At 44.8% G+C, this 21,442-nt stretch overlaps 1 protein-coding gene across 2 annotated transcripts in view; it reads right to left on the reverse strand.

The window, feature by feature from the left end:
• The window catches only part of LOC145351811 (BTB/POZ domain-containing protein KCTD16-like), a 193,261-nt gene extending 178,068 nt beyond the window's left edge, over positions 1-15,193 (reverse strand). For both annotated transcript variants that reach the window (XM_080201469.1, XM_080201470.1), the window contains exon 1: positions 14,283-15,193. In XM_080201469.1, the coding sequence (XP_080057595.1) occupies positions 14,283-15,126 (844 nt within the window). In that variant the 5' untranslated portion in view covers positions 15,127-15,193. The remainder of the gene's footprint in view (positions 1-14,282) is intronic.
• Positions 15,194-21,442: the final 6,249 nt, after the last annotated feature.

Consider the following 21,442-nt stretch of genomic DNA (forward strand, 5'->3'; position numbering starts at 1 on the left):
TTTCATTGAAGAAAGGGCAAGAGGAGGACTGGAGAATTTTTGTACTGAATCTGGAGGGAGTTCAGGAGGAGTAGGTGGTGAGAAGACAGCACCATGCCTGTAGCCTTTGATTCCAGAAACAAGGAAGTTCCGGAACTCCTAGTTTAATGAGGGGGGATGGGCTCAACAATGAGTTATAACAAAGCATCACATCAATTTCCAGTTACAGGGAAGTGTCCATTCAGCATCTTGTACATTACCAAGTGATATTATACCAGCCAATTATTTGAACTATATTTTTCAGTCAATATGTGCCCACTACCCAACAAACAAATGAATCACTAAATATGCACAACTGCATTCAATGACAGCTAAGCCTGGGCAACAAGATAAATTATGATTTATATATGGGCCTCTAGCGGCTCACGTAATAACACAGTGATTTATCAATAGTAAATTTTTAGTTGTCCTTTAAAGGCACTGGGAGCTGGGGACTGCATTTGACTCGGGTGGGGAAGGTAGGAGATTGTTCGTCCATTTCAAAATGGAGGTTGGCCAGTAACCAACACAAGAGAAGAAGCCTGCCCCACAGCCGTAACAGGCAGAGGGTGGGTTAAATTGGTTGGGAAGGAACTTCCCAATCAGATTAGCCAGCAGCTTCAGCTATCCCAACAGAACGGCAGCTTAGTGGTGAGAGTTGCCTGAAAGGAGGAGGAAGATCTTGGGATCCCAAAAAAGGTTTCCCAAAAACGACTTTGGGTTTCCTAAAAAAGAGGCATCCTGGTTTTTGGGGGGTAGGGAGGAATGTTAGAGCCCAGAGAGGGGAGGGGGGAATTGGGCAGTTGGGGCAGTGCGGAAGCAAGGGATGTAACACATTGGAGGGGTATGGCTTTGAAGCAGGCAGGACACCTCCCTCTATCCACCCCCAGTCTTCCTACAGTTTTTCACATTTGATTTGATTTATTATTGTCACATGTATTAGTATAAAGTCGAAAGCATTGCTTCTTGCACACTATATAGACAGAGCATACCATTCATAGAGAAGGGAACCAGAGAGTGTAGAATGCAGTGTTACAATCATAGCTACAGCGTAGAGAAAGATCAAATTAATGCAAGAGTAGATCCATTCAAAAGTTTGATGGCAGCAGGGAAGAAGCTGTTTGTGAGTTGGTTGGTGCATGACCTCAGACTTTTGAATCTTATTCCTGATGGAAGAAAGTGGAAGAGAGAATGTTTGGGGTGCAAGGGGTCCTTAATTACTCTGGCTGCTTTGCTGAGGCAGCAGGAAGTGTAGGTCATAAAAATGGCCTGGCCACTCCCGCCAGCTGAATCTTGGCATGGGCAGTGTAACATCCAGATCAAAATCTTCCCCCCACCTACTTGCATATATGGGTCAATAAAGGAGTGGGCAGGGAGATAGTGGGCTAGCCACCCGAGCTATTTTACATAACCCCCACCCCCCAAAACATGCCCGACTGGGGACATATAAAATCCAGCCCTACCGTTTTAGTCACTACAGCCAAGTTATGCCACAATGATGCTTTTAAAATTTTCCAGAAAATGAAGGAAAACTCATTTTGTTTAATAAAAGAGCTACATCTCCAGAAGGTTGCTGGCAAAGACCAAAAACGCAGTGTCATAGCATGGAAATAGATTTACAAATGATGTAGTTCTACAGAATGCAGACTCTCATTTCATTGAGTAAAAAAAAACTTTGATTTACAAGAATTTTGTACAATAAGCAATATCATGAATTATGATTTCCTAACAACGTGATAGCTATTAACAAAGGGAAAAATATAAAGAAGATATAATGCAGTCCGTTGATTTGATTTATTGTTGTCACATGTATTGGGATACAGTGAACAGTATTGTTTCTTGCACACTATACAGACAAAACATACCAATCCTAGAGTACGGAGGGAGAAAAAAAGGAGAGGGTGCAGAATGTAGTGTTACAGTCATAGCTAGATGCAGAGAAAGATCAACTTAGTATAAGGTAAGTCCATTCAAAAGGAGGAAGATCATGGCTGCCCAAAGAGAGACATCCTGGATCTCAGGGGATAAGAACCTAGAGAGGGGAGAAGGGAATTGGGGGAAGCAGGGAAGAAGCCGTTCTTGAGTCGGTTGGTATGTGACCTCAGACGTTTGTAGCTTCTTCCCGACAGAAGAAGGTGGAAGAGAGTATGTCTGGGGTGCGAGAGATCCTTGATTATGCTGGCTGCTTTTCCAAGGCAGCGGGAAGTGTAGATGGAGTCAATGGGATGGGAGGCTGGTTTGCATGATGGACTGGGCTACGTTCACAACCCTTTGTAGTTTCTTGCAGTTTTGGTCAGAGCAGGAGCCATGCTAAGCTGTGACACATCCGGAAAGGATTCTTTCTATGGTGTATCTGTAAAATGGGCTCAAATGAGCTCAGTGCTTACAAAGCCCATATAATGATGGCAACATGATTGACTTTTCCCAAATTATTTAATCATTTAGGGAGCTAATTGTTTGAGAAACCAACTACAGGTAAAACTTCCAAAACATCAATTTCTTTTGAAACATTTCCCTGACCCACTGAAGTAATTGGATTAGCAGCATTACCTAATCTGACAATGTAGCACGTAATGATGGGAAAACAAAGAGAGGGGGAAAAATCTCCATTGTAATCTAATCAAGAGCTTTTGAATAGCTCAAGGCCACGAGTCTGACACTCGAAACAGATTAACGCTGTGAAATCATTCCTTCACCTTGTGTCGTACATCAGAGGCTGGATATTTTGAATTATACTTCCAGCTGTGTTCTTAGACCTGAAGCTCACTGAGGTGAGCAAGCTGCAAACAAGACTCACATTAACAATATTTTCTTCGCTTTGTTTTTGTCCCTTCATTAAATGGTTTTCAATTCTTCCACTGGCAGAGGCAGATTGATTTGCCGGCAATAGAAATTGATGGGAAAAAGGATTGCAGATTTGAGTTACATTGAGAAATACATCAGCCATGACCGAATGGCGAAGCAAGCTAGATGGGCCGGATGACCTAATTCTGCCCCTATATCTTATGGTCTTATTGCCCTGATTTTATATGTTTTTATGGTCAGCTGACAAATGACAAGCTACACACAGATAAGAATTTATGTGGGAATAATCTCAAGTTAACTTTTAAAAAAATGCAAATACATAGGGTGGTATTTTACGGCCCCGCTTAAGCGAGATTGTGAAATTCCACCCGAGGCCAATGGAGATTTCCGATCTGGGAACCTCGCCTGCCCCAATTCCGGAACAGGCAAGGTAATAGAGTTTCGGCCAGATTGTCAGACAACCAGGATGATGTCCTCAAAATCGTGAGTTTCTATCATGGAAAGTCATGTATCTGAATAGGCCAATTCTTGACATGCAGATCTTTGGGCACATGGGGCAGGATGTCCCGTGAGGTAGAGGGATTTTCCTCCTTTCCTTTCCTTCTCTGCCACTGTTCTGCCTCGTCACAAAGGTGTTTGGTCGCAAAGCATGATGCAGTTTGATGGACAAGTCATTGCCATTTTGAAAGAATAGTATCAAGCTCCTCTCCCTCATTAAAGTCAGTGTTGCCAGCTCAATATGAGCTTCAGCATGAGTTTGTAGCGTTTTCTTTGTCCTCCCTTGGAAAGCTGGTCAGTTAAGAGTTGAGAAAACAGAACCTGGAGGGGGTGATCCTTTCAGACATCCGTTCTGTGTATGACTTCATCATAGTTGTTTCATCAGAGGTTTCGCCTGAATGCTTGTGGAGCTGGCTCAATTTGCTGTATTAGCAAATACACAGGCAGAGGCACGTATAAATTTTTTTCCCCTTCAGATTCTTTATCCCCCTTTTGATGAATCACACCACATACCATTACCTCAGATGAGAGGACAATGGGCAACACAACTTCAAGCATCTGTTAGTGCTGCTCACAACTAATCAATAGAAAATATATGAGATGAAAGCAATGTAGGTTATGTTCCTCCTACTTTTACATCTCTGTGATTATGATAATAATTATAATGGCAGCACGCACTTAAATAATGAATTTACCGATAAACCAATATGCCAGGATGCAAAGCAACATTGCCACTTATTAAAAAATATCTTTATGAGTAGTCTCACAAATAGTGCAAAAAACCAGCACTGTTATGTATGAATCATGGATTTCTCATCATCAGTCATCCTGTGATTGAGTTCCAAATCCTATTTGCTTGAAGACTATGGCCAGAATTTTACCACCTCGCCCATTCTGGAATCAGGGTGGGAGGGGCTCGCAGAAATTCTCCGTTGGCCTCAGGCAGGATTTTAAGAGTCTCGCTCAAGCGAAGGCATGAAATAACGGCATACGGATGGGATTTTCTGGCTGTAATCGACAGATCAGAAAATCCTGCCTAGGGTCAATGAACCTTTGCATGGTTCACCCCCACCCACTACCATTCCCATCGTGGGCAAGATGGGAAAATTCCATCTTTCTGGTGAAATCTTATGAGAATCTGGCAGTGTCAGCTCTGGTGAGGAAACTGGTGTGGAATTCTCCAGCTCCGCTGTCCTATTTTCCCTCTACATCTTGCCTGTATAACTGCAAAAGGGTAGGCATGGTTTGTGTCGTCACCCTGGCAGGGTGGGCACTCTTAGAGCCAGGAATTGGCTCCACTGGTTCACGTCTGGGTGAACCTGTTGTGTAAGCCTTGCCGGTGTGGTATGAAAATCTCGTGAGGGGAGTAAATCTGGAGAAGAAGGTGTTTAATTAGATTTAAGTTTATTAAAATGTATTGAAATCAGGTTCAAGCCCATACTTCGCTGACAAGAGGTGGTGAAAATTAGATGTCACAATCTCGCCAGATCCTGAGCTGCCACTGGTAATCTTGTGGACGGAGAACAGGGGCTCAATATCCCATTTTATAACATTCCTTGGTATATTTCACTTAAACTGTGCATAACTGTGGGCTTGGCTTCAGGTTGTGTGTGTGTATTTTGTTTAGATTTTCCAAAAATGGATCAAGTAATTATTCTAACATGTCTGTGAGTGCCAAAATATATGGATGACTAAATTTATGCCAGTTTTTATGTAACTCATAACTTGACATTTACAAAATAAAGATGACATGGATTATTTTCAGTTTTATTAATTCAATCCCTTCTCTTTAATTTTGTTAATTAGTGATTATCAAGTGGGAGCTAATTGTAAATAAACATAAACCAGCACAGCCACGTTCAAACATATAATTAATCGAAAAGTGAGAGCATAAAAACAAACAGGAAATGTCTCTTGAACTGTACCTTTTCAGTTCATCACCATTATTAAGCTATATACAAGGAAGATCCTAATTCACTTTTAGTGTGTATTGAGTCAACTAATCTCAGCTTATTGATTGACATCAGTACTTCCAGGTTAGGAAGGAGCATAGTACACCTCATTCTCTTGCTAAAAATAGTATGCGTTATGGCCCATTCCAAGCTAGTGTATGCTAAAGATGCAATGGATTACTAGTTTCTAGACCTCATGAAATTCTGGTGGGTAACTAGCTACTAAAAAACATGCTGTATTGGCGGAAGAATGAGCTGCTGAAACATTTGCAACTTATATTTCTATAATGCCTTTAACAAAATGAAACATTGCAAGATGCCTGACAAGAGAATTACGAAACAAAGTATGACACCACACCACATAAAGGAGATATTAGGTCAGATAACAAAAAGCTTTGCTCAATGAGAACAGTTTTAAAGGAGTGTCTTAAAGGAGGGAACAAGATTTAGAATCATGGAGTCCCTCCAGTGCAGGAGGCCATTTGGCCCTTCGAGCCAGCACTGACAACAATTCCATCCTATCCCCATAACCCCATGTATCTTTATACTGTGGCTGGAAGGTGCAGCACCCAGGGAAACACATGCAGGTTGAGGAGAACGTGCAAACTCCACACAGACAGTCACCTAAGGCTGGAATTGAACCCAGATCTCTGGCTCTGTGAGGCAGCAGTGCTAACCACTGTGCCACCATTATGGAGCTGGATAGGTGTATAATGTTTTTCCCAAGCTTTCAGCCTAAGCAACTGAAGGCATGTCCATCGATGCAATTAAAACAGAGGATGCACAAGAGGCCAGAACTAGGGAATCACAGATATCTTGGAGGATTGTGAGGCTGGCAGAAGTTAGAGAGGCATAAGGTGCTGGCGAGATTAGAAAACAGGGATGAGAATTTTAAAATCAAGGCATTCCTGACCAGGAGCCTATATTGGTCATCAAACACAGGTGATAGGAGAATGGGGATTACTGCCAATTAAGACATGGGCAGCACAAATTTGGATGATCCTACGTTTATGGAGGGTAGATTGTGGGAGACCAGCCAGGAGTGCTTTGGGGTAGTCACATCTAAGACGTAGCTAAGGTATGAATGAGGGTTCAGGGTTGAAACAGCAGATTAAGCGGGACAGCGGCAATGTTGCAAAGATTAAAATAGGTAGTCAGTACCTGATCTAAGGGTGAAATGTGACAAGTTGTGAACAGGTTTGCTGAATCACAGAATGTTGCCAGCGAGAGGAATGGAATTAGGAGATAAAGACTGGAGTTTGGGACAGGGACCAAAAACCATGGCTTCCCAGTATGAAATTCATGGACGCTTCTGCTCATCCAGTACTAGATGTTGCATAAGCAGTCTGATAATTTAGCGACAATGGAAGAATTGAAAGAGGTGATGGTGGGAAGAATTGTGTACCATTAGCATATGTGTGAAAACTAAGTCTGTGCCTCCAGATGTTGTCACTGAGGGGAGGGGGGTGGGTGGCAACAAAATATCGGAGTGGGAGGAGGAAGAGAAGCTATTGCTAGTTACATTTAGATAAAGAATAAATGGAATCAGGTGACAGCAAGCTCACCTAGCTGGATGACAGTGGAGAGGCGCTGGAGGATAATAGTGTGATTGACCATGCCAAATGATGCAGGTAAATCACAAAGAATGAAGGAGGAAAATTTACCTTTTTCACCAGCACATAGGATGTCATTTGTACCTTGAATAAAGAGCCTTTTCAGCACCATGGTGTGGGTGGAAAGCTAATGATTTTCCTCCCTTTCTGTAGATAACATATGCCAATGACAAGAGTGGCAATGTAATGGGAACACCATCACTTCCAAGTTCTCCTCTAAGTCACATACCATCCAGAGTTGACTATTTAGATCGCTGTTCCTTCACCAATGCTAGTTCAATATCCTGGAATTTCCTATTTAATACCATCATGGAAACACCATTATCACAAGGACTAGTGTTAATCAAGTAAAAGGCCCACTGCTTTCTCAAAGCAAGTATTACCCACACAGAGAAAATAAAGACAAAATTTAGAGTTTGTAAGGATCTCAGCAACAGTAAAAAAGAGCTTAGACATATGGGGGCAATGGGAGTATGGAGCAGCAGACTTTGTATACGATAAGAAGGCAGAAAGGAAAATTATAGACAAGTTGATAAATTACACAAAATTGTCAGCTACATAATGTCCCTCTTTCATGTTAAATATTTGAGACTGTTTCTCACAGACTTTGCATAATATTCACAATGTACTGCTGTTGGTGAGATATTTTCTTTACTCCAGGGTTTTCAACTTATTTATATAGAACGATTCTGGGAGAGGCAGTTACAATATTTTGAGGTAAGATGCAGTTGGTTTAGGGTTATTAAACAGATGTTGCCCAGTGGTAACAATATTTTTGTCAGACTTAGTTGTTGGAGTGCTTCAGCATTGGTAACTACCCATTGCAGTGCAGGAATGGGAATGTACTCCAATTTTAGGTCAACTCATAACCAATACTTACACATTGTGACAACAAATCATGATGCAATCATACTTTTATGTCATGCGTTGTGTCACTGCACCCTCTTCTGTCTACAGTTCTGTAAAACACTGTCTGCTGACAATGAACCCTTAAATCGAAAAATTCATTCAGGTGATCTAATGTTTTTGTTAACCATCCTGCGAATTATTTGTCTTTGAACTGAAAGTAGTGTTCACTCAATGAAAACAAATAAAAGATGGTGTCTCAGAATTATTTTTTAAGATGGTGAAAATATGGGAGATCCCACTTAAAAACATATTGAAGATGCTGTTAACATTGGAAATAATAAATGTTACTCTCCACTGCCCAGATCTGGAATAAGGTAGTAGGTCATTGATTACAGTGCATTAAGAGGTCATTGAGCAATAAAATATCAATACTGTATTTTACACTAACCTGAAGTGTAATATAATAGAGCAAAGCACTTGCTCAGCACAAAACAATGTACATTCATGTTCATAAACAGCTTCAGTTATTTGACAGTATTTTTCAAATCAAATTTATGAATAGCTTCCCATAGCATGGAAAAACGAAACCCAAGTCCATATTAATTAGCTATTGCCTGACAAGACTCTATTTTAGGGTAATTTTTGAAGTCATTCTCAGTTTAAAGATGTTGGCACAGTACTGATTCCATTTGGATCATTAGAATTGCCTGTAAGGCTGAGCAAGAACATGAAGCGAGTGATTACAGATTGGGGCATTCAACTGTTCTAGGACATTTGTCCTGGAATAAAGGTGTGAGCATGGACCATTATCCAGTGAGTAGGTTATGGTGCACTGTACGTTATGCTGAGCAGAAAAATACAAAGGAAGCTTTAAGAACATAAGAAGTAGGAGCAGGAGTAGGCCATCTAGCCCTTCGAGCCTGCCCTGCCATTCAATAAGATCATGGCTGACCTGAAGTGGCTCAGTTCCACTTTCCTGCTTTCTCCCCATAACCCTTAATTCCCTTGCCTACCAAAAACCTATCTACCCGTGTCTTAAATATATTTAGCGAGGTAGCCTCCACCACTTCAACAGGCAGTGAATTCCAGAGATTCACTACCCTTTGAGTGAAGACGTTCCTCCTCAACTCCGTTCTAAACTGCTCCCCCCTTATCTTGAGGCTGTGCCCTCTAGTCCTGCTGTCCTTTCTGAGCGGGAAGAATCTCTCTACCTCTATCCTGTCTATCCCCTTCATTATCTTATATGTCTCTATAAGATGCCCCTTCATCCTTCTAAACTCCAACGAGAACAGACCCAGTCTATTCAGCCTCTCTTCATAGTCCAACCCCCTCATCTCCGGTATCAGCCTAGTGAACCTCCTCTGCACTCCCTCCAAGGCCAAAATATCCTTGCGCAAGTGCAGCGACCAAAACTGCACACAGTACTCCAGCTGCGGCCTCACCAGTGCCCTGTACAGTTGCAGCAAGACCTCCCTGCTTTTATATTCTATCCCCCTCGCTATAAAGGCCAGCATCCCATTCACCTTCTTGATCACCTGCTGCACCTGCAGACTGGGTTTTTGCGACTCATACACAAGGACCCCCAGGTCCCTCTGCACCGTAGCATGCTGCAGCTTTTTGCCCTTTAAATAGTAATCCCTCCTACTATTATTTCTGCCAAAGTGGATAACCTCACAGTTGCTAACATTATACTCCATCTACCAGGTCCTCGCCCACTCGCTCAGCCTATCTAGATCCCTCTGCAGACTTTCCACCCCCTAAGCTTTATGCCAAGCAATGCCCTTGTGTGGACCACACTCATGCTGCTCATTGTGTCTGGCAAAGTATGCAAAGAGAATTTGCTTCCAGTCTACAGACAATGGTGCTTTGTAATCCATCTAGGTTTTTCACTCACTGTCTATGAAGAAATGCCTCCCTTCTTTCCAATGGCCTCAAGAGATACATCATTATATAAATTCATTATGCCAGTTCTGAACTTATATGTTAATCCCCTATTTCCTTCTCCACGTGATTGAAACTAATAGCCATTTCAATAGTCAACAGCAGCATTCAGCATTGGGTTTGAACAAAACTGCCATAAAGTTCAATCAGTCTTTGTAGCATGGATTTCCCTTTTCCTATTGTCTATTTAAATCTGATGCCAAGTCAAGGGAATCACCAGGGCATCCGGCAACAGTGATATCAGCAAACACTGTAAGCAACCTTGAGGTATTCTCACAGACAGCAAACCAGGAAGTAATATGCACCAGCAACTTCACTCGATTAAAATTTTACAAAGAACAAATCAAATGATTAGGACATACATATAAGATTAAAGGGTAAACTGAAATATCAAACAAACGTTTTTTAAAAAAGTTTAATTTTATCATAATGGAGAAATTCCTCAAATTTGACATTCCAAGAAGCAGCAAGATTTTGCAGCGGTAATTATAACCTCAGTGGTCTGTTCAACATCCAATCACATCTCATGCAACAAGGTCACTGTTTTATTTTATTTGAAACAACTATCACTCCAGCTAATTCTTAACACAGACAGAGCAAAGGAGTGACTGCTCCCCCAATTATTTTGAACTGCACTGCAAAATGAGCTCTGCCATTTAATTGAAGATGTACTACCTAATGATTACCTCAATTTCTTCCTGATCTACTCTAGACTCCTGATGTGTACAGTGTGGTTTTCAAACTAAATTGGTTGCTTTTTTTGGGTAACAGACGATTCTATATAATTATTCATGAAGAAAGAACCTAGGCAAATAGTAGTCATGACGTGTTACATTGGTGAGGCAAAGCTAAGAGTCAATTTAGTCCTTCAGATCAAGGTAAATACCTCTCTACATGGCACAGAACAATGAAGTCACTATTGGAATGGTTAACAAGTCTTCAAATTTGACAGCCTGGGATTTTCATTTTAGACAGAACTAAATTTATTATTTAAACTATCAACATTGCACAAAATAGTAATTTAATCTCACATATTAAATCAACACAGATTCAATTATTAGTTTGACTGACCATCTTTGAAGAATGAACAGTCATTTGTTGCTAAGCTCATATTTATACTAAAATGCAAATTACTGAAAGAATATAGAAGTAAATGTTGTCATCATTCTTTAATTATAGAGATCAAGTTATGTTCTCAACCTGAGAGCTTCAGTCCTTTTATTAGACTGTTCTGCTTGAATGACTAATGATATCTATATTGTAGATGAACAGAACAGCTGCCATGTCTATACAAGGGCATTAAGGGGCAAAGAATCTCAGGCCAATCATTACAATTGATGTGCTCAAACAAAAGGAAAAGATAATTTGATCTTCACAAGAAGAATCAGGGCATGCTGACATGGGGGGGCTTGTTGGAGCCATGGTGTTGTGGGGAGCTTGGGTGGACACAGCCTTCATATGGAATCTAATGTCAGGTGTTAGCACACATCAGAGGACAGGCATATATTTATTTTTAAATTTGTAGAGGAGAATGGTATTAGATTGCCCTTAATACAGCCTGCCATCGACAAGAAAAAATAATGGACATTTACTACCCAATATTTGAGTGCTTTAATCTTATCCCCCTAATGTTGCACCACTGTGTTGCTCCTTTCACCATATAATACAAGATAGTTGGTCGTTTGCTTCAAGAGTGAGAAGTTTCACAGTCCCACTGGTAAGTTCTCTGTCATAAAATTAGAAAAAAAAACAAATATTCTCATGATTCACACAATTTGTGACTTGAATGACCAATACTGCATCAACAGAATACAGCAATGCTGGATCAATTGTTTCACATATTCAACACTAACCATGTGCACTCCACTTTGTAAAGTCATTGCTGACCTGCCAAATTGCTCCACCTGTTCCTCCTCCTCCTCCCCACTCCCCCACCGCACCATGCCAAAACTTGCTGTTAATATCAGCTAGGACCTATTATTCTCTATTTCCCTTCGTTGTACAGTTGTTCAGGTTTGGAGTGTGACGGTGGCACAGCGGTTAGCACTGCTGCCTCACAACACCAGGGACCCAGGTTCAGTTCCCAAATCTGGTCACTGTCTGTGTGGAGTTTGCATATTCTCTCCCTGTGACTGCGTGGGTTTCCTTCGGGTGCTCCAGTTTCCCCTCACATTCCAAAGATGTGCAGATTAGGTTGATTGGCCATGACAAATTGACCCTAGTGTCTGGGGGACAAGCAGGGTAAATACGTGGGGTTACGGGAATAGCATCTGGGTGGAATTGTGGTCGGTGCAGACTTGATGAGCTGAATGGCCTCTTCCTGCACTGTAGGATTCTATGATTCAATGAACAGTGCTGAATTTGTGAATTACTATCTTTGGATAGACCTGGTGGCATTTTCAAGACTGCACTAATTAAGGAGTTTTGACTGGGTCGAGAAAACTCATGAATGAGATGTTTGCCAGTGACGTTGTGAGGCATGCCAGATACAGCACTATAGGATGATTCAGCGAGCCGGTGCTTTGCCATAAAAGGGCAAGAGCGTATCCCATTCCTATCCTAATTCCGAACTTGAATTCCGTTCGCATTAGGACCCCGAGACCGCCGATTTCTTCCCGACACCTTATGCCTCTGACATTTGAAGTTGCAACTTTACAAGCAGGTTGAAGTGAGATGACTGCCCCATTCATCCCCACTGTGAGCAGTATCCCACATCCACAGCAACTGTAATGTCGTATCAAACTGTAATAAACCCGTTATTCCAAAGAAAGTCTGGGAATGCTATCCTAATATTGGACCGACCCTGGCAGGACCTTATGCCAGGGGGAAAAGAAACAGCTCGATACTGCCTCCTGCAATTGGCTGGAGGTATTGATTAAACTGGTATGAAATGATCTCGATTTGCAGCCGGTATCTCAGACTGGTCAGGGAATAGATTTAATAACAGTTGAATGGAAGTTTACTCATGTTAGAAGCTGCCGGCTAGCGTTCCTTGCTTTCCAGCCCAGCGACCAACTCCCTGCTCCCAGTCTCAGAGAATGAGGCAGACACTGTGCAATCCAACCCAGTATCAAAAGTCCTTAATGTTACACTGGCCCTTGTTCCATGTATTACTGTAGCAGTCAGTAGCTGCAAGCATTGAACCGAACAGTATAGGCTGGGGCATATTTTATCGGAGGGGGTTAGAGGATAGTTACAATTATTGTAGAGTCCCTCTCTGGCTGATTTATTCACTGCTTTGTCAGCAATGCCCGAACTCACAACTGATTCTACATGCACACAGCCTGTATGTGGCGGATTGGGCGCCTTTAAATGGAGAAGTCAATACAGAAAAGCTATGTACATGCGTAAAGTACTGCACACAATCTGTTCTCGCCCCTGGACAGCTTTGGCGTTTCATGGTCACTCGAACTCTTACCTGTTGTTCCGCTGCGATCGCGGAATTTGTCCCGCTCAGGATCGAATACTTATTTACTGTATATTTAGAGTTTGCTTTTAGTTTAGCTCTAAGTGGGAGGCAGCGGAGATGGTGCCCCCTCTCCGCCTCTGCCCAAAGGGATTCAGTGCACAGTCAGTGCTGCCAGTGCATTGGTGCCCGGGTTGGGTTATAGGTGTAAACTCACTGTTAAATGTTGCCGATAGACTGAAACGTAAACGGATGGTAATTTGGGGTCGACAATCTGTATGACAGAAAGTGGATAATGAGTGTAAACTTAATGTGCTGGATGTAAACTACGCCATGCTAAATTGTGGATGTGGACTGGAACTTGTTCGTAGCGCATGTGGGCTGGGACGTGTTGGACAGTGGGCGTGGACTGGGACATGTGTTGGATAGTGTGGACTGGGACATGTGGACAGCGGGTGTGGTCAGTGGGCGTGGACTGGGAAATATAGACAGTGGGCGTGGACTAGGACATGTGGATAGTGGGCGTAATCAGTGGGCGTGGACAGGGACGTGTGGTCAGGGACATGTGGACAGTGGGCGTGGACTGGGACATGTGGACAGTGGGTGTGGTCAGTGGGCGTGGACTGGAACATATAGACAGTGGGCGTGGACAGGGACATGATAACAGTGGACGTGGACTAGGACATGTCCCAGTCAACGCCCACTGTCCACGCCAACTGTCTACATGTGGATAGTGGGTGTGGTCAGTGGGCGTGGACAGGGACATGTGGACAGTGGGCGTGGACTAGTACATGTGGATAGTGGGTGTGGTCAGTAGGCGTGGACAGGGACATGTGGACAGTGGGCGTGGACTAGTACATGTGGATAGTGGGTGTGGTCAGTGGGCGTGGTCAGGGACATGTGGACAGTGGGCGTGGACTAGTACATGTGGATAGTGGGTGTGGTCAGTAGGCGTGGACAGGGACATGTGGACAGTGGGCGTGGACTAGTACATGTGGATAGTGGGTGTGGTCAGTGGGCGTGGTCAGGGACATGTGGACAGTGGGCGTGGACTAGTACATGTGGATAGTGGGTGTGGTCAGTGGGCGTGGACAGGGACATGTGGACAGTGGGTGTGTTGGATAGTGTGGACTGGGACATGTTGGGACAGTGGTGCACACGTGTTGGGGGGAAACAGGAATACAAGGTGGCTGTACTCACGGTAGAAGAGGTATTCGGTGTAGCTGCTCCATGCCCTGTCGTCAATAGCCTGGCCGCACACTGAGCCGGTCAGAGATGAATTGCTGCCCAGTAGAGTGAAGCCTGCTTCGGCCAGGGTGTCGAAGGCTCTCTCCAGTTGGCGGTAGCGGAGGTAGAAGCGGGACGTGTACCTGTCGGGTGTGCGGTCCGGGTCGCGGCTCTCGTTCACGTTGTCCCCGAACACTTCCTTGAGGAGGCCGATGCGGCCGCAGGCGAGGATGCGGGGGACCCGGCGGAAGAGGCGGGCGTCGCCCTGCATGCTGTCCCGCCCCAGCACGCAGGAGCCCCGGTAGCCCAGGGTGATGAAGCCGGCCCGGCGCTCGGCCGCCTGGCTGCCCGCCCGCGGCAGGTCGCTGCCCTGCGACAGCTCGTCCAGGTCGCTGTGGGAGCGCTCCTCCAGCCCGGGGCTCTGGCCCTCGTCCGGGCTCAGCATGCGGACCAGCTCCGGCAGCTGGAAGAACTCAGCCTCCCGCCGGAGGCGCTGCTTCTCCGGGAAGAGCTCGGGCAGCACCACGGCGCGGTCCCGCAGGTAGTCCAGGATGTAGCGGAACAAGAAGCCGTCCCGGTCGATGAAGAAGCGCCCGCGGTTGTCCCGGGCCAGCTCCGGCCCGCCCGAGTTCCTCTTGTGGCCGAACATCCTGCCCAGCACCGAGTTGGGCAGGCTGGTCAGGGTGGAGAGGCGGGTGAAGTACACCTGGCCGCCCACGTTCAGCTCCACCACCTCGGGCAGGGCTCCGCCGCTGTCCCGGGCCGCCGCCGCCGCCGGGGGGAGGAGGGCTGGCCGGCAGTTCGCGTTCAGAGCCATGGCCGGGAGCCCGGGGCCAACTTCAGCCCAGGTGAGTGTGGCCGACTCCACCCTGCTGCGGGACAGAGTCCCCCCACCCAGCCCCTACCCTCCAGCTCTGCCTCCTCCCCACCTTTACCCCCCCACTGCCTCCAGGGTGGGTGGGGGGGGGGGGGTGCTGGATGGAGGAGGCGAGATCCCCGCCGCTGTAGGGCTGGGCTGGGTGCAGGAAACTCGCTCCTGTGTTCAAAGTTATTGGCTGGGGAGTTGGTGGGGGTGCCACTTGCTGCCTCTCCTTTCCCCCCTCCTCCTGGAGGGTGCCTTGCTGCTCGCTGCCGCTGGCTGGACTGCTTGCTCTTGCAAAGAGCTCCCGGTGTCACATCTCCCAGAGACACACACACACACACAGAGAAAGCAGCTGGGAAGCGTCTCTTACATCATCCTCTCCCCAAGATTACACACCGCCTCCTGCCGGGATCCACTTCTCCAACTTGGGGACTCCAGGTTGACAGGCGGAGAGGGGAGAACTGAGCTCCCCCTTATCCCTGGGCTGCTCTGGCGCTTCTGCCTCTCACTAAGAAGTCTCACCACAGCTTCTGTCTGTCGCCAGCTCCAGCACTCTTCTTTCTCCCCGCAGACTCCGACTGTACCAGCTCACTCCCTCTCCATCTCCCCGGGTTTTCACCGAAAGCCTCTAGCAGACGGGGAAAGAATCGTCTCTCTCTCTCTCCTCCCTCTTCCCCGTGGCTCAATCACAGAGTTCGACACCGTGCCTCAATCTCGAAGCAACTAGAGCTCTGAATCTCTCCCCACCCCACCTCTGCATTTGTCATCTCGTAATGTGCCGGGGTTGCCAGGGATCAGATCTATTGAGAGGAGATGGGGTGTTTTAGCATCTTGGAATAAATAATTCACTGGAAGTGCGCGTATAAGATGACCCAGTTAATCCATAAAGTCTCGCAGCCACAGCTGAAGAGGAGGTTGATGCCAGAGACACAGAAACGTTACCGTTTTTGGCACAGTCCGTATGTAATGTATGATGGAAAAGTTTCCTTCGGAGACGTATATGGTCACATTGACCGGAATTAGCCTCAATAAACTCGATAGCGATAATAAATAAAGCCTCGGCGAATTATTACCGGGAAACCAGTAATGTGTTTCTTTTCCCCCTCCAGCAGCCTAACAAATACACCCACTCGTAATCCACATGACGGTCGCTAAAAATAACATCATTAAATATCTTTCTTTTAAGCTGAATTTTCTTCCCAGGGAAACGAACAATGCCATAAACAGAATAGTCCATTCATAAACTATTGTTATTGTGGTTCATTTAGTTGCGTAAAAATGGGTTGTCAGGATTCCTATCCGTGCATCAAATCTGGGAACCATTTCTCCAATGGGTACCACCTCCTGCGATGTTGTTGTGTGAACAAGCCTTGTGGCACACCAGCCACATGAGACTCCTACTGATGTCATTATTTCGTCTTGAAGTCATTTAAACGATCACCAGTGATGTTACAGGGAAAAGTTTTTAAAAAAACATAAATACTGGCAATTGGAATAACCAACAAAAATGTTGAGAGTTGCATTACCATCCGCAAAGAGAAAATTGGGTTTAACACTTGCTAATGGTCGCTTTAAATGTTTAATGTTAACCCACAGCGCGGAATTTTCACAGTAACTTCATTGCAGTGTTTTCGTAAACCTACTTTGTGACTCTAATAAATAAACTTTAATCCCACCCCCGCCGCCTCCCACTGCCATCACGGTCTTGGATATTCAGCATTTACTGTTTTTTAATCATAATGTTGCAATAAATATATAAGCTGTAGCATGCCACAGAAACTGCGATCGTTTCCGAAACCGCCAGAGACTTGGCCAATACAGTACAGCCACAATCTCCAGGTAAACTTCAGTCACTTTCTTTCCAGCCCGCAATTGTACGCGGTAAAGCTTTAGACTGACTCGGCTACTTGAATTCTGACGTGCCACGAAGGAATAGCATGTATTTAAGGTACTATTCATTGACGCTGTGCGTATACGATAGTTGCTCACCCAGTAAACCTGAGTTCATAGAACTTCATAGAATCGCTACGGTGCAGAAGGAAGCCATTCGACCCATCGAGCCTGCACCGCCCAAGGTGCTATCCCCACAACCCTATTTACCCTACTAATCTCTCTGACACTAAGGGGCAATGTAGCATGGCGAATCGACGTAACACGTTTGAACTGTGGGAGGAAACCAGAGCATCCGGAGGAAACCTATGAAGTCTCAGGGAGAGAATGTAAATTCCACACAATGAGAATTGTTGTGACAATTAAACCGGGTCCCCGGCACTGTGAGGCAGCAGTTTAACCACTGCCACCGTGCTGCTTTTGTGTTTGGTGACGGGGTGGGGCGGGTGGTGTGAGCATATTTTTAGTCAAACCACATTTAATGGGTGGGTGGGGATACCTTTCATTGGCTCTCAGCTTTCCAGGCAGAGCAGCCCATTGATTGTCCACCCAATCCACCACCTTGCACCACAACACAGTGGCTGGCTGTTGTGTGTGCCATATGCAAGATGCACTGCCGGCACTCGCCAAGGCTTTTTCCACTGCATATTCCAACCCCTGCAACTAGCCAGAACTTTCCACACAGCTGACGAAGGAACAGCGTTTCCGAAAGCTTGTGGGTTTACTATCAAATAAACTGGTTGGACTTTAACCTGGTGTTGTGAGACTTCTTACTGTACCAGCCAAGAGGACCAGGGCAGCAGGTGCACGGGAACATCACAACCTGGAAGCTCCCCTCCAAACCACACATCGTTGTGATTTGAACTATATCACCATTACGTCACTGTCGCTGGGTCAAGATCCTGGCACTTCCAAAGATGTGCAGGTTGGCTGGATCGACAATGCTAAATTGCCCCTTAGTGTCCCAAGATGTGTAGCTTATTGTGGATTAGCCAGGGGAAATGTGTAGGGATGGGTGGGGGGTGGGGTGGTGTGGGCGGGGACAGTCTGAGTAAGACACTGTTGGAGATTTGGTGCAGACTCAATGGGCCAAAATGCCTCTTCTGTACTGTGGGGATTCTATGATTCCTTCCTAACATTACTGTGGGTATACCTAAACAACATGGATTGCAAGGAGGCAACTCATCACCATCTTCTCAGATGCAATTAGGGATGGGCAATAAATGCTGATCTAGCCAATGATGTCTACGAGTGCAGAAGATTCCTTTGAAAGAATACTTGATCCCAGAGGAAGGCCCATCACTGGCTTTCAAATGCCTGACTGGCCCAAGATATGGTGGACCTTCCTGAAAAGAAGTATCACAGGGGTTTCACTGCTTCTCAGCCAGCAGCCGAGACCCCATTGGCTCCACAACATTTTGCCCTGCATTTTGCATTCATTATCCACATTCCAGCCCAGATTGGGTCATTCCTGATTTCAAACCCCTAAAATGATTTCTATACATTATAACACAAAGGTTTTCTTTGTCCTTCTCAAAACCTTGACTACTTATGTATTTGAATTGTAGTGTATTTCTGTTCCTTTGCAGAACTTACAATCTTATATCAGCTATATATCCTTTCCTTAAACTTACTTGCAAAAAAATCACTTCCAGTTTTCTGCATTAAACTCCATCTGCCAGTTATCTGTACATCCTGCCAGCTAGCCATGTCCACTTGAATAATTTTGCAAATAAAGCTTTAAAGTTTAATGTTTATTTATTAGTGCCACAAATAGGTTTACATTAACACTGCAATGAAATTACTGTGAAAATCGCATCATTGCCACACTCTGGCATTTATTCGGGTACACCAAGCGAGAATTTAGCATAGCCCATGCACCTAAGCAGCACATCTTTCAGACTGTAGGAGGAAACCGGAGCACCTGCAGGAAATGTACACAGACACGGGGAGAATGTGCAGACTCCACACAGACAATGACCCAAGCTGGGAATTGAACCCAGGTCCCTGGTGCTGTAAGACAGCAGTGCTAACCATTGTGCTGCACCATAACATCTTAATTTTTAATACAGTAGTTGAAAACGTGTGTTTTCTATAAATGTCTTTGCTTCTGAGGCAGCAGTCACCCCCATTAGCAGATTCCATTTGTTTATGTTCAAATCAACACACAAAGTCCAACATGTACATGATAGCATGACGTCAGGTTGTAAGAATGTATCTGATGCCTTTGATATACCGTATAAACTGGATATCATTTTTGCGCACCCTTTCTTGTGTTCTTTTACAGCATTTCAGCAGGTGGTAGTCCATTTACACTTTGCTGAGATAAGGCTAAAATGAATAATTCAGCTGTTATATCTTTGATAGGAAGTGGGCATACAGAGCAGCAGTTATGATTGAACTCAATGCAATCAATACAAAATAACAATTCTACCCATCATCCCATCAGTATGTCAGCTTACTTGACTTAACCAAGATACTTCTAACTTCGGACTCTGAGTGAAAGCCTGTATAGCAGCTTTCTGCTAAAACATCAAATTGTTAGTGTATGTTTTTGTCTATTTTATCCCTACGTGTCACAACTAGAAGGGATGATCTATGCCAGATTTTCTCTGCTGACAGTCTAAGACCAGGCAAAGCATAATGAATCTGTGGCGTTATTTGATTACCGAGCCAAAGTAACCTTACAGTGCTGAAGGAGGCCATTTGGTCCATCGAGCCTACACCTCCAACAATCCGACCAGGTTCTATACCTGTAACCCCACTATTTTATCTTGCTAGTGTCCCTGACATTAAGAGGTAGTTTTACGTTATATTTTCAACTTTCAGAAAATCAATTTCACTTCCTAACTTATTATCTTCGATCACATTTCAACTCAGTTCTTTTTAAATGTGAAAACGTGTTTAAAAAAAAAACTAGCTCTTGAACATTTATCAATTCTTTCAGTAAACAACATGGTCGCAGTGGCCCAAGTCTTAACATGCCACAACTTCATGTTGTCAGGGAATGGTCATTATTGGCCATTGAATTTAAGTTTAATCCTGAAAGGAAGAAGATGCTCAACTTTAGTTATGACACAAACTGCTCTGTGACAATAAATATTTCCTTGATTAGAAACACAATTTTTGCAGACTCTATTTTTATGCTGTGAAACAGGTCAAAGTGTTGATTAAAACCAAAGTTTCTCTTTGCCATTTGTAAGGAACCTGAGTAAAGTGTATCTGGGTCATCACAAACCAGTGATCACTAGTTACTAATCTACAACATAACCTGTCTATAAATTAACAAATTTTCTCAGAAGTAAATGTGGCTGGTAGTAATAAACTGGTAGAATGAGGCTGATGTCCAGAAACTAGGTTAAGACTAACTCCCTTAACTTGAGGTCATCAAAAACGTTGTTGCCTGTGTCCTAACTTGCTTCAATTCCCAATCACCTTTCATCCCTGTGCTCGCTGATCCCACCAAGTAATGTGTTTATTTTTAAATTATCAACCTTGTTTATAAATCCTTCCATTGCCTCACCCTTCCCAACCCCTACTCTATAATGTGAGAATAGCACAAGGCTGATTATGATATTTAAATTATTAGTGAGCTTGAGACACTATCATTCAGGCTAACCTGCCTTAACTGCCTTGCCAATGGAGGTTCTCATCAGCAAGGATCATTTATGGTCCCCAGCAACAGGGATCAGATGTGATGGCATCACTGGTGGGACCAGAGGTCATTGAGGCCCCACCACCCCCCCCCCCCCACCCCTGCACCCACCACCCCTCCCCCCCAACTCCAGGTGGTCAGGGTAGTGGGGGAAATGCTTAGATCCTGGCAGTACCCACTGCACAGTGCCAAGAGGAGAGGAAAAGGGGTCTGACAGGATGGGGCCTCAGGAGAGGTGGGAGGGACTGCACAATCTGCAATTGGAGGTTGGCCAGAGTGGCAATTGCAGGGTTGTATCGGGCTACCTATCAGCCGGGGCGGGGAGGCAGCGATTGCCCGTGGGAAGGTATCAGCGCAGTAATCAGCCGGGAAAGTCAGTGTGATCAGCCAGGGAGACCAGCAATCAGGAGGGACGATGTCCGGTAGTGGGGGAGGAGGGCGCCAATAACCACAGGGGTTGGGAGAGTGACATATCTCTCAGTGTACTTGTACATAAACACTAAGAGATCGAGAGATTGTTGTGCACAACTTAAGAACACAGGAACCAATTTCCCCACTGGAAGACAATGTTCTCTATGTGACTGATTGGGGGGGCGGGGGTGGGGACGGTCATGACCGTGGTGAGTGAAAATGTAGTGGAGAGATGCTGAAGATTCTTCACAGCTTATCTATTATTCCCTTCATCCCTTTACCTTACCCTACATGCTCTATGTGACAAGTTGCAGT

The sequence above is a fragment of the Carcharhinus amblyrhynchos genome, chromosome 13 (genome assembly GCF_965287045.1).
Source record: "Carcharhinus amblyrhynchos chromosome 13, sCarAmb.v2.hapA, whole genome shotgun sequence".
NCBI classification, from domain to species: Eukaryota; Metazoa; Chordata; class Chondrichthyes; order Carcharhiniformes; family Carcharhinidae; genus Carcharhinus; species Carcharhinus amblyrhynchos.